Source organism: Grammomys surdaster, unplaced genomic scaffold (assembly GCF_004785775.1).
Source record: "Grammomys surdaster isolate TR1022 unplaced genomic scaffold, NIH_TR_1.0 126176, whole genome shotgun sequence".
In the NCBI taxonomy this organism is placed as follows: domain Eukaryota; kingdom Metazoa; phylum Chordata; class Mammalia; order Rodentia; family Muridae; genus Grammomys; species Grammomys surdaster.
The window spans coordinates 6,806,494-6,819,203 of record NW_021620983.1 but is presented as its reverse complement, the minus strand read 5'-3'; the positions used below and the strand labels follow the sequence as shown (position 1 = coordinate 6,819,203).

General features: G+C 43.4%; 1 protein-coding gene across 5 annotated transcripts in view; it reads right to left on the bottom strand.

The window, feature by feature from the left end:
• Positions 1 to 6,450: 6,450 nt before the first annotated feature.
• Positions 6,451 to 12,710, bottom strand: part of Kcnj8 (potassium voltage-gated channel subfamily J member 8) — a 7,250-nt gene continuing 990 nt past the window's right edge. For 3 of the 5 annotated variants that reach the window (XM_028757560.1, XM_028757562.1, XM_028757563.1), the window contains exons 2-3: positions 12,058 to 12,505; positions 6,451 to 8,292 (exon numbers count right to left, since the gene is read on the bottom strand). In XM_028757560.1, coding sequence (XP_028613393.1) covers positions 7,392 to 8,292; positions 12,058 to 12,431 — 1,275 coding nt within the window. In that variant the 5' untranslated portion in view covers positions 12,432 to 12,505 and the 3' untranslated portion in view covers positions 6,451 to 7,391. The remainder of the gene's footprint in view (positions 8,293 to 12,057; positions 12,506 to 12,710) is intronic. The other 2 variants (XR_003710050.1, XM_028757561.1) reach the window with 2 other exon arrangements.

The window sequence follows — 12,710 nt, the reverse complement described above, 5'->3', positions numbered from 1 at the left end:
TGGCCTTTGAGAGTTACGCATCTTCGAGACTGTCATGTGTGAAACAGACCTGAGGCAGTTTGTATACAGTGGAGATATTTGTTCCGTGTGTCTATTTATCCTTTTAGTGACTTAAACACAATGGCTACTATTTCTGATATTGACCACTGGGCAAAAAAATAATCAGGTATGTTTGTTTTCCTTAAGGAAAAACTAAGAGATATGTCAATTCTACCCAAAAGAGATCAGATGGAAAATTTGGTACAGAGAAACAAAAATAAACAAACAAATAAACAAAAACCTGTGCCACATTCCAGAAATGTAAAAGGAACACTTTCATGTCAAAATCAAAATCACACCCTAGTTACTTAGGCATAGGAAGACAGGAGATGTGTCACAGCCATGACACCATTGCCTTGACAATTTCTGGGAGAGGAAGCACCGTACTGCCCACCCTCAGAGCTGTTCTCTTTTCTGTCTTTCTCTCCCCACCACACAGTGTTAGTCTACAATTCCTGGCTATTCTTTGTCACTTAGCCCAAGACCGAGTGAAATTCTAGGCTTCTCAGACTGTAGATGTTTCTAAATGCCCCTGGTCTTGGTCTGACAGAGTGACTCAGAACTCACAATCCTCCAGTGGCCCAAGGAAATGACCTCTGGAGAGGACATTGTCACCAGTAAGCACAGTGTAGCATTTCCTCCTCTTGTTGATTTTGCTTTGTGATTTGCAATTTAGAGAGAGAAAGAATTTTCCTCTTTGATGAATAAATTAATCTCAGATAAAGAAGAAGGAATGAAAAGACTTCTGTATCTCCCTCGTTTCATTACTTCCAGGATGTAGAAGGCAGAGAAAGGACTGAAATTCGTGTCTCCAAGGAGCAGTGTGTGTGAAAGTATCCACAACAAATCCTACAGGCAGATTCCTCAAGAGGAAGCTCCGAGGCCACGCTCTTCCCAGGATCTTTCTACAGGATTCTCATCAAATGTGATGGGAATTCCCCACAGACCTTCAGAGGATGTGACTCCAATTACACTTGTTGGTAATTTACTGCAAAGATTCAAGTTCAAGTTCGTGAAAATCTTAATCAGCTTTTAAAGTCAGGTCAAGATAAGGCATTGGAGCCAATTCTGATTAGAGGGCTTGCATCTTCATCAACCCTCTTTTTCAAGTGTCTCTCTTTCCCCCAGACGACTTTGCTACCTACATTGTAAGTCATACCTCTGTTCCTCTGACGCTTTCTGGGGTACCTGAGGTGAAACTCTTGTATCAAGAACAGTTTGTTTTAGTGATGTAAAAATGGATTCTCAGCAGTGAGGACATGGCTCACTGAAGGGTGAAGTCCTTGCCCTGCAAGTGTGCAGAACTACGTTTGGACCCAGAACCCACACCAACACCTGTCCCAGCTTCATGCATCTGTAACTCCAGTGCAACAGGGATAGCAGCACGTACTCCCTGGAGTTGCTGACCAGCCAGTCAAGACACAGTGATGAGCTTAGGGTCAGTCAATGAGAGATCCTGTCTCAAAAAAATAAAACAGCGAAGAATAAGGTACCTCGTATCAATCTCTGGCCTCCACATGCATATTGGCACAAGAGCACACCTACCATATGCACCATCTTCACACACAGGCACGTATATACGCACACAGATTGAGGCTAAGTGTCTCCACACTCCTGGACTGCTTCAGCGTGTATCGACAAGGCAAGGGGTGAAATGATTGTATGCGAAATTAAGTACACAATCCACCTCTCAGGTAAAAAATGCTGCAAATCAATGGAGCTCTCAAAAGGCTTCAAGTATTTGACATAGAAAACTTGTTCAGGAATGGCAGCCAAGGCTTTTCTAGCTGGACTCCAATGTGGCTTCCTGGGTTCATTTCTCAGCTTCATTTCCAAGACTTAATACCTCTTCAAGTTCACCTCGGACTGCATCTGTCTGTTTCATCTGTATCAATAGAGATATAGAGATGTAGTATGAATGATAGAGACATATAGAGATCTATAAATGACATAGATGGTTATATAGGCATAGATGAAGGTATATATGTAGATATAAGTAATATACATAGGTAGAGATAGAGATGGAAATGGACGGGGGGATCACACAGAGCTGTAAGCTACCGAGGCTAAAATTCTCTGCTTTTACCAAACTGCCCTTACGAACCATTTCAAACCTCCCGTCACCCTACTTACTGGTATTTCATAATCATTTCATTGTAAATTTAAATCATAAATCATTTCAATCCCCTCCCCCCGCTCTTGTTTTCAGGCTGTTTATCACAGCATTTGCTTAAACACTTGGTGACAGGAGGCCCTCTCTTCCCAGACCCTTTCTTTTTGTTCATAGCTTCAGTTTTTGCTTTTCTGGGAATGTGACCATTCGGCTATAGCCTTGACATTCTTCATCAGCTTTTCCGATGGCCATGTGCCTAATTTTAAATGAAAAGACTTTGAACAGAAGCCAACATGCAACTTTCAATTCCTGGTTCCAGGACAATTTTACTAGGGGCCGGAGAGGCAGCTCCGTGGTAAGAGCACCTGCAGCTCTCCCAGAATTCATCACTCATATGGCAGATCATAGCCACTGAGAATTCCAGCTCCAGGGGATCTGATACCTAGGTCTAATCCCTGTGGGCACTGTACCCATGCACATACACCTATGTGCATGCAAAATGTATATAATACTCCATCGTGGTGAAGAAGGCACAGCAGTAGCAACAGGAAGTGGCTGGTCAATGCATCCATAGTTAGCAAGCAGAGAACAGACAAGGAGTGCAACCATGTTCTTGGACTTCAAGACTGGCTTCTTGTGACTCACTTTCTCCCACCGGCTCTGCTTTCTAAATGGTCCACACCTTCCAACTCCAGCTATGGACCCGGAATTCAAACATAAGTCTGTGGTGGACGTTTCACATCCAAGCCATCACAGCAGGGCAACAGACAAAAAATAGCCACCGATACGCCATTGTCGAGGCACGTGATGAGCACATAGTGTCCACGATAGTAATACCTGCACTATTGTGCATGTTTGAACTTCTCTGTGACAAAAGGGTAAAAAGAGGAGACAGCAAAAATTTCCCCTAAAGACACACAATTGCTTTTAATGATTTCCCAAAGGTATCCAAACATCAGACAGGTTTTTTGGATAATCCCATGGATTTTGTCATTCAAGTGGTAGATGTGTTGTTTAAGTATCTGTCGGTTCTCTTGCTTAGTAATGATAGCTCCTGGAGCTGGAGAGGACAGCTCAGCAGTTGAGAATGTTCGCTGCTCTTATAGAGAACTCAAGTTCAGTTCCCAGGACTCACACATCTGTAACTCTAGTTCCAGAGCTCTTAAGACCTCCTCTGCCCTCCTTGGGAACTACATACATGAAGAGAATTGCTGTGAGTCTGAAAGCCAGCAAAGTGAGTCCCAGGCCTGCATAGGCTACACACACACACACACCACCACCACCACCACCACCACCACCACCACCACCACACCACACCAACCACAAAAAGTGTTCCCCAAAGAACAGAAAGACATGTGTAGTTGAAAATGCTCATGCTTAGATGTGGTGCTTTATGGATCTTGGAAAGGATTTTCATTTTCATCTTGAGAAGAAGGGAAAGCCATATGGGTCTTTTGAGAAAGTTATAGTGTGCGGTAACCCAGACCCATAAGGACATGCATGGTGTGTACTTACTTATAAGTGGATATTAACCATAAAATACAGGACACCCGAGCTATAATCCACAGAGCCTCAGATGCTAAATAACAAGGAGGACCTGGGGGAGGATGCTTCAATCTCACTTAGAAGGGGAAATAAAATTTTCATCAAAGTGGATGGAGGGAGGGAACTGGTCAGGAGAAAGGATTGGGGGGAGGGGATCAGATGTATGGAAAGTGGTTGAGAGAGGTTCGCCAGAAGAGTGAACAGAAATCGGTGGCTGGCAGAGCCAGGTTGGGGAGGGCGTCTTTAGGACGTGCCAGAAACCTAGGATGGAAAGACTCTAGGAAGTCTGTGAGGGTGACTCGAGCTGAGACTCCTACCAGTGGGGAATATGTAACCTGGGTGGCCACCTCCTATAGCCAGGCAAGACTCCTAGAGGAAGGGTAAGGACACCAACCCACCTACAAAGCCTTTGACCCAAAATTTGTCCTGCCTACCAGAAGTACAGGGACAAAGGTGGAACAGAGACTGTGGGAATGGCCAACCAATGACTGGTCCAACTTGAGACCCATTCCATGGGCAAGAACCAATCCCTGACACTATTAATGATACTCTGTTTTGCTTGCAGACAGGAGCCTAGCATAACTGTCTTCTGAGAGGCTCTACCAACAGCTGACTGAAACAGATGCAGAGGCCCGCAGTCAAACATCAGACGGAGCTCAGGGAGTCTTTTGGAAGAGTTAGGCGGGAGGATTGAGGGACCCACAGGGGATAAGGACTTCACTAGAAGACTAGCAGTGTCAACTAACCTGGACCCCTGGGAGTTCCCAGACACTGAACTACCAACCAAAGAACATAAGTGGGCTGGATCCACCCTACCCCACGCACGTATGTAGCAGAAGCACATAGCGTGATCTTCATGTGGGTCCTCAAACAACTGGAATGGGGGCTGTTCCTGACTGTTGCCTACCTAGGGATCCTGTTGCCCTAACTTGGCTGCCTTGTTTGGCCTCAGTGGGAGACGATGTGCCTAGTTCTACAATGACTTGATGTGCCAGGTAGGGTGGTACCCGGGGGGTGTCTCCCCATTATCAGAGAAGGGGAAAGGGAGAAAGGGGTGGAGCTATATGGGGAGGGACTGGGAGGTAGGAGGGTCTGCAGTCCAGATGTAAAGTGAATAAATAAATAAATAAATAAATAAATAAATAAAAATAAAATAAATAGAGAAAAGAGTTATAGTATAACATGATTAATGATGTGAAAAAGTATGGCTGTTGTATGAAGACTTAAGTGGGAGGAAAAACAAATATTACTATAATTTTTAAATATATTAAGTATTTAAATTTATAAATATAGTTAAACTTAATATAGAAGTAAGATTATGTATGCACATGTGTACATAAAAGCATACAAACATACAGAAAAAGAGAGAGAACAAGTGTGTGTGTGTGTGTGTGTGTGTGTGTGTGTGTGTATGCTCTCCCATGTACAGAGGCTAGAGGACACCCTTCAGTGATGTTGTATGTTCCTCAGGCACCGTTCACCTTGTTCTCAAGACAAGGTCTCTCACTGTCCTGAAGCTCATCGAGCAGGTTAGGCTGTCTGGCCAGTGAGTCAGAAATCTGTATACTACACCTCCCAGCACCCTGGGATTCCAAGAGTGTGTCGCCATACCTGATGCTGTCTGGTCTTGATCCCAGGTTCTCAAGCTCTTTACAGAGTAAGCTATCATAGTCTATGATATTCTAGTTGCCTGACATAAAGGGTATTGTTCTCCAAGTCACTAAGGCAGTGAATATAGTTTAGCAAAAAGAGGCCATAGGGTCTCATTAATTCTAAAGGGTTTGCAGATTTTTAGAGGTTGTTTTGTGAGCTTTCGATTGACATGACTGTCCTTCTCTAAACAGCATCACATTCTAAGCCATGACTTGCCACAGAGAGCCCCATCAGACCCTTCTGTTGTCTCCCCCATTAATGTAACCACCATTATGTCTTTGGTATCCAGCAATGACAAGCGATCAGAAGAATTGTCCATATTCTGTTTGTGGGAGATTTCTGTATCACCAGACTCAGAAATCCTACGGCACACCCTCACTGACTGTGTCCAGCATTTCCTACCCTGCAGCCTGTGCCCTCCCAGGGACACCTGCTTTTCCTACAGAGCAGGTGGCACTGTACATATTTCTGTGGCCAACGTGGCAGCTGCTTGCTGGGTTTGCTTAGCCACCTTGGGATATCGACATGACAAACCTTACCTAGAACTGATACAGAACCTGGACCTGCTGTTAGACTGTTTTTATAAAGACAGTTACTTCTAAAGAAATGTCTCAATATTTCAACAGTTATCAGACCTCATATACACCCCGTGGGAAGCAGGACCAGGAAGGAGGCAGTACAGGAAGAGAGTTGTACTCTGGATATATTTACTAGTGAATGGCACAGAAGCTGTGGAGACTGACCTCCTAATTTTGGTCTGCATGACTGGAAAACTGGAGAAATGAAGGGGTGTTTGAGAGCGAATAAAGCATTTGTGGGGTTGTTTTTGTTGCTCATTGTTTATTTTTTTCTTTCCTTTTCTCTTGGGGGTGGAGTGGTCCAGGCTGGCCTCAGATTTGATTTGTAGCTGAGGATTCCCTGAGCTTCTAATGCTTCTCTTCACCCTCTCAGGCTAGGATTACAGGTGCTGAATGAGCATGCTTGGTTTATGCTGTGAGGTGCTGGAAACCAAACCCAGGCCTTTGTACACGCTGGCTAAGCACTCCACCACCTGAGCTCCACCCCTACACGTGAAGCTTTGGCTTCTGAAGACACAATAGTAGGTTTTGAGTGTTTTATTAAACAGCCAAGCAGAGCTTCAAGACCTTGTTTGATTTTTGAGTCTAGAGTTCCAAGTCAGACATATTTTAGGAATAATTAACTTAACCCAGCAGGTGCTATTTACTTGGTTAGAATCATGTGTCTTTTAAGGTTAGATTTGAACATATTCGTGATGACCCATGAGATTCAATGACTCATATAAGAAATAAATTCAAGCCCCAAACTCTGAATAAAAGGCTACCCAGTTGCCCAGATTCCATGTTTTACCACATTACACACTGTTAACCAAGGACATCTCTCTCCTCTGTCCTTCCTTGAAGATGCAGAAGTTAAGGATGCTGAAACTGGGCTTTGGGAGAAGATCTCATCTCCGCTAAGTGACAGCAGCTCAAACATGCAGGCCAACTGAACCCGACAGCAGAGATTGCTGGGAAGAAAACAAGTTTTAAGATGAGAGGAAAGTCAGAGATAAAGATCTCAGGCTTCCCTGACATCTCAAACTCAGAAAGACATGCTAAAGAATGTTTCAAATCAAAATTCAAATAAACAACAAAGGGAAGAGAAAGCTACAGTTGTCTTCTGCAACAGACCTGGGCAGGGATCTGAGAAGGTGGTATCATCACTATGTGACTCCAGGCCTCCCAAAATGTCTGAAACTGTCACTGTGGAATGTAGCAAGTGTCCGTGTGGGAAACAAGAGTGAACCATGAGTCCTCTGCTTCGTGTGTTATTGTTTATTAGTATAGGAAGTTTAATTTCTCCAATATGAATATTTTCAGTGCATTAAAATATGAATACTGTGTTTCAGCCCTGAATTGGTGATGAGTCCAATATTACTATCATGAGAACTCAATGAACTGTCTCAGGATTGTGGGTCAGTCATCAGGGCTCAGTGAGTGAGTGACTGTTCCAAGGCTGTCAGTCATCAGAAGTCCCGCCCTCATGACTCCGATGGGCATTGGTTTCCTTCTGGAGTCATGAACTGCACCTTGGGCACCATGAGAGAAGAGTTATTCCTCCGGATGGAGTTGCTTCTTCTCATGGAGTTGTTTCTTCTCATGGAGTTGCGCTTCCTCAGAGAATTCTGGTGCGACAGTTCACTCTTTTGGAGGGTCTGAATCAGGATGGAAGGCTTCTCGTCCAGCTCCCGGGCACTACATCTTGGTGCAGCCACCCTTACAGTATTACCAAATTTAGAATAGTCCACAGAGTACACTCCTTCCTCCTCAGTCACAATTGATACGAAGCGGTGTCCCCACTGGATCTCCTCTGCTATGTAGGAGGTCCGCGCCTGCGTGGTGATGCCTGTGGTTTCCACCACGCCCTCGAGAATCACTATGACCTCCAGGTCTTGATTGGCAAGGTCTGTTGCTGAGATATCATACAGGGGGCTACGCTTATCAATCACATGGCAGATGATCAAAGGGGCCACTAGGAAGATATTATTGCTCTCGATGGGATTATCAACTGGAATGTCCTGCTGATGAATAGGCACCACCTCCCCTTCCGGCGTCGTGGTTTTCTTGACCACCTGGATGCGCACCGAGGCGCTAATGATCATGCTCTTCCTCAGGTCACCCACCCGGAACATGAAGCACAGCTTGCCGTTGCGGACCGCAATCACAGCATGGCGGCTGAAAATCAGTGTCTCTGCCCTTCTGTGAGCCTGTGCGGTTTTCATAAAGATGCAGCCCAACATGACCGCGTTGATGATCAGACCCACAATGTTCTGCAGAATCAGAACCGTGATGGCCAGAGGGCATTCCTCAGTCATCATTCTCCCTCCAAACCCAATGGTCACTTGAACCTCAATGGAGAAGAGAAACGCAGAAGTAAACGACCTGTAAGGAACGATATCAGATATAATGCCGGGTCAGCGTGTGCGTGGTGAAAAGAGCCCAGGAGAAGCCATGCTTGACACTACAGCCTAGTGATTAGGGAAAGACTAATTTTAAATACGAGCATCCCTCTGCTCCTCTCTCCCTCCCTCCCCCCTCCCACTACCTCCTGGTATCCTCTCTCTCTCCGTCCCTCCTCTTCCTTTTCCATTTGTACCTATGTATGTACCTCCAGATTTGGGGATACGATTTCACTAATGTTTCCTAGATCATATACTGTGTTAAGACATTCATGAAATATACAACTAAATATAAATTGTAGATATATTCATTTTTAACAAAACCTAACTTACTTTCTGGAATTTTCTACCAGGCAGTTGTTACTTATTTATCACGTAGTCACGTTTGAGAGACTTGTATCACATGGAAGCTACCGAGCACTGGCTGAATGTCTTATTATTTACTGCTTCTAGAATTATCATTATCATTATCTAGTAATTGATTGTTCTGTTTACAAAATTTAGTACGGTGGTAAAACACGGTATAAAACACGTCATCCAGAAAACAGTATTTTAATAAGGAAAATGGTTTTTCCATTTGGAGAAGATTTTCCTTGGTTGTCTTGTTTTCCATGTGACCCGGAGAACTTAGACACTATTAAAGGAGTTTCAAATGTCGATTAGTAAGTGACTCTGTCACGACTATGTATGTGTACTGACTACATCAGTGAGTCCTGTCAGATTTGGCCTGCTGTTCTCAAAGGAGCAAGGGGAAAGAGCCAACCCATGTCAGGATTTTCTTGAGAAGGTGTGTTTTTTTTTTTTGTTTTTTTTTTGTGGTTGCACATCTCCTTCCCATCTTTGTGAATAGACAATGGTTTGGAGAACTTCTCCTGGACCTGAGTGAGTCTGAGAAAGTTTCCCGGGAAATTCTGCTTTATCTCTGGCTGGGAGGAATCACATTTTGTTATTAGCAAATGGTTCGCCTGGCTGCATACCCCGTACAGCTGTGGCTTCTTCACAGCCCCTATTCCTGACGCTCACCCCAATTCCACACTTCTTTAACTTCATAGGAGAGAAACCACACATTACAGTCTGTCAAAATATTATCTATGAATGCCAGGCACAATGAGCAAACTAAACATTTGAACTTTGAGCACTCAATACACACTGCCCTGTGGCAGGAAGCCAGGAGAGTGTGTGAGCTCACACACATCCATCAGCTTTCAAGTGGGGATAGGAAAGGACCTTTTTTTTTCTCTGTTGTGGCAAAAACAGTTTGTGCAAAACTATAAGAACTGCAGGAGTGATCGCGGGACTTTGTTTATTGCCTTGCTTGTTCTTTGACTATTTGTGTTTATTGTCTGGCTTGTTCCTTGACTATTTGCATCTATTGTATTGGTAGTTCCTCAACCTAGAAATAATCTTAATACTTGCATGTAATTAAAATGGTATAAAAGCAGATTGGGGAAAAATAACTATAAGAACTGACTTCTGCCCTACCTACACACCCTGAGATATGTGGCATGGGTTAAAAATACCACCAACAATAGACATGGATCTCAGAAGAGGGCACACATATAGCACTGAGCTTTAACAACAGATTATATGTTAGGGAAGAGTCCAATGTCTGTCTATGGCTTGCGAGATGGTTCATGAACTGTGTTTTCATATTGTTTATTTTAAAATGGAATTCAATTTCTCTATCCAGTATAAGAATTTTTTCTGGACACCTGTCTTGCTAAACAAAATCAAGTGGAAAAAAAAGCCTTCAATGGAGCAGGGCTGAGGGCGGGGCATGGGCTGAATGATAATGAGAAAAGCAACATAGTTTCTATTTTCTCACATTGGAAAGTCATCTGTGCAAAGGAGAAAGTGAGGCACCCTAAAGTGAGAGCAACCAAGCGATGTTGGAAATACTGGCGGACAGCGGCTGAGAAAAAAGGTGCTTCCAAATTTGATGATTTGCCTGGCACTGAATTTATAAAAGAAATGGAAAGGCAAACAATTAGACATATTGCCCATCTTCAAAGTTCTCTAGGAAGAGAATAAACCTCTGTGCTAAGGAGCAAGACTTAAAAGCTGGCGCTGTTATGTTGATAAAGTCATCTTTGCTTCACTGTAATGTTGACACCATTTCTCATGGCTTAACACCAGTAGGAATGCATCTAGGAAATAAACATTCTTCAGAATATCTTGTTTGGATGAGAAGTTACAAGAGGAACCAGTAAATACTATAAAATTCTCTTCCTAGAAAATGTCCCAGAAAGAATAATCTCTTTTGATGAATATATATTTAAATCTACTAAGTTTTATGAATAGTGACAATAGATCATCTTGAGTAAAGTTAGTTTATTTTCAAGGTTGTCATGATCATTTTTCCTACTTCTCTTTGTCAGGGCCTTTTCCCTTCCTGTTTACTGGAAACTTGTTTGAATATGAATACCCTCACCAGCCATATCAAGGCCAGTCAGTCGCTGAGAGATACAGTATTACAATAACATATTAGCTTCAAATCTCTTAAACACATTTGAAGCGTTTAAACACAAAGAGACCTTTGTTCTCTGTGTCCCTGATTGTCTGCTCACCTGGGCTTCTTATTCATGTTATCTTTGAGCCAAAAGCCTGAGGAAAGAAAGTTCTATCAGCCCAGTGGTAAATCCCTGGCTCAATCAAGTATGTTACTCTCTTGCAAAATCTGAGCTGGAATCTGTGTGTGGTCTAAGGTGACCTCTCTCCTTGGCATGCTGGCCTGGCAGTTACTTGACCAAGTGGAAGAGTGAGTAAGATCATGAGGAGTTTTGCTCCCAGCTGGTGCCATGCTCTGCTACTTTTACAGGATTCAGGACCACTGAAAGTCTCGTTCTTAACAGCTTCCTGGCTGGATGATGCTTCTTCAGTCTCTCTGCCTTATGAATTACGTGAATTTGGAATATGATTCAGAAAACACCCTGTGTTATTACTGTTCTGTTTTTTTTTTTTTTTTACTTATCTCATTTTCACAATTGGTATGAATTATGTCTCCACTCAAAGAAACAAATGAAAGAAATGGCCCCATTGCAATGTTTGGGGCCTCACTGGAATACAAAGAGAGCAATGGAAACCAAATGCACGTTAGCTGTCTTTGAAACATCCCTAAATGCAGAAGTCAAACTTAGGAAACCTGAAAGCTGTCTTGTTCCTGACCTGTGGAAGCATTGGAAGGAGTCTTCGGTGTGCACTCGCTGTTACTCACCCCCCTTCATGAAGACCTGGACTAACTTTCACTAAAACTGTCTCTTCTAAATTTTAGAATAAGCTTTAATTTTTAAAATCTAAAACAATCTGTCAGATATGCTAAAATAACCTCAATAAAGAAGGGCTTTTATTTATTTAAATTATTTTAGTTTTAGTGTATTTTAAAATTGAGAATGCTTTACAGAAAAAAAAATGTTTCTTGTATTTGCACAGTGCTTTTGATTGACTGGAGATACTTTCTGGTACACATTGGACATCCTTGTGGTGAAAATGAACTGTGGTTTTGGGAAGTCAGGAATTCTTTGAACCCATCCAAGGTTAGCACAAAGAGTCAGTCGCACGTTCTCAGAAACCTATCCATAAGACTACATTTACAAAGACTTAAATGTGCTAGCCGCAACCACGCATCCCATATTTGCTTTTTGTTTCTGAACTGTCCAATGAAAACCCTTTATTTCACAACTGACTAGATGAAAGAACATTTTATTTCTACATTTATGGTAACCACTGCCTCACCCCATTTCATTCCTACCTGACATTGGTCACACAGACAGTGGACTCCAGGCCACTCTTCTCCAGGGCGCTTTTCTCCATGTAAGCATAGATGTCTCCGTGGGCGAAAGCCACCAGCCACCACATGATAGCGAAGAGCAGCCAGCTGCAGAGGAAGGACATGGTGAAGATGACCAGCGTGTGACGCCACTTCAGGTCCACCAAGGTGGTGAAGATGTCCTGCAGGAAGCGGCCTTGCTCTCGGATGTTCTTGTGGGCCAGGTTGCAGGCTCCGCTCTTGGCGATAAAGCGGGCTTTGGGGAGGCGGTCACGAATGCGCGGCTTCCGCAGGTTCTCCGCTGCGATGCGCGCCAGCACGTACTCCTCCGGGATGATGCTCTTCCTGGCCAGCATCTTCGTTTCAGCATAGCCCGCCTATGCACCTGCATGAACCTGTGGCTCCTTTCCCCTACACGTGTCCTCCTAGACTAGAGAAACGCTTATTTAGAACTGTCAACTTCATTTCCTCTTCTCAGATAATTACACAAAGAGATTAAATTAATGATGTGATCTATACAAACGAGACCTAATTTGTGTCCAAGGTTTGGGATCCCAGAGAAAATTTTTGATCAGAACCAGAAGAATCCTCTCTCTCTCTCTCTCTCTCTCTCTCTCTCTCTCTCTCTCTCTCTC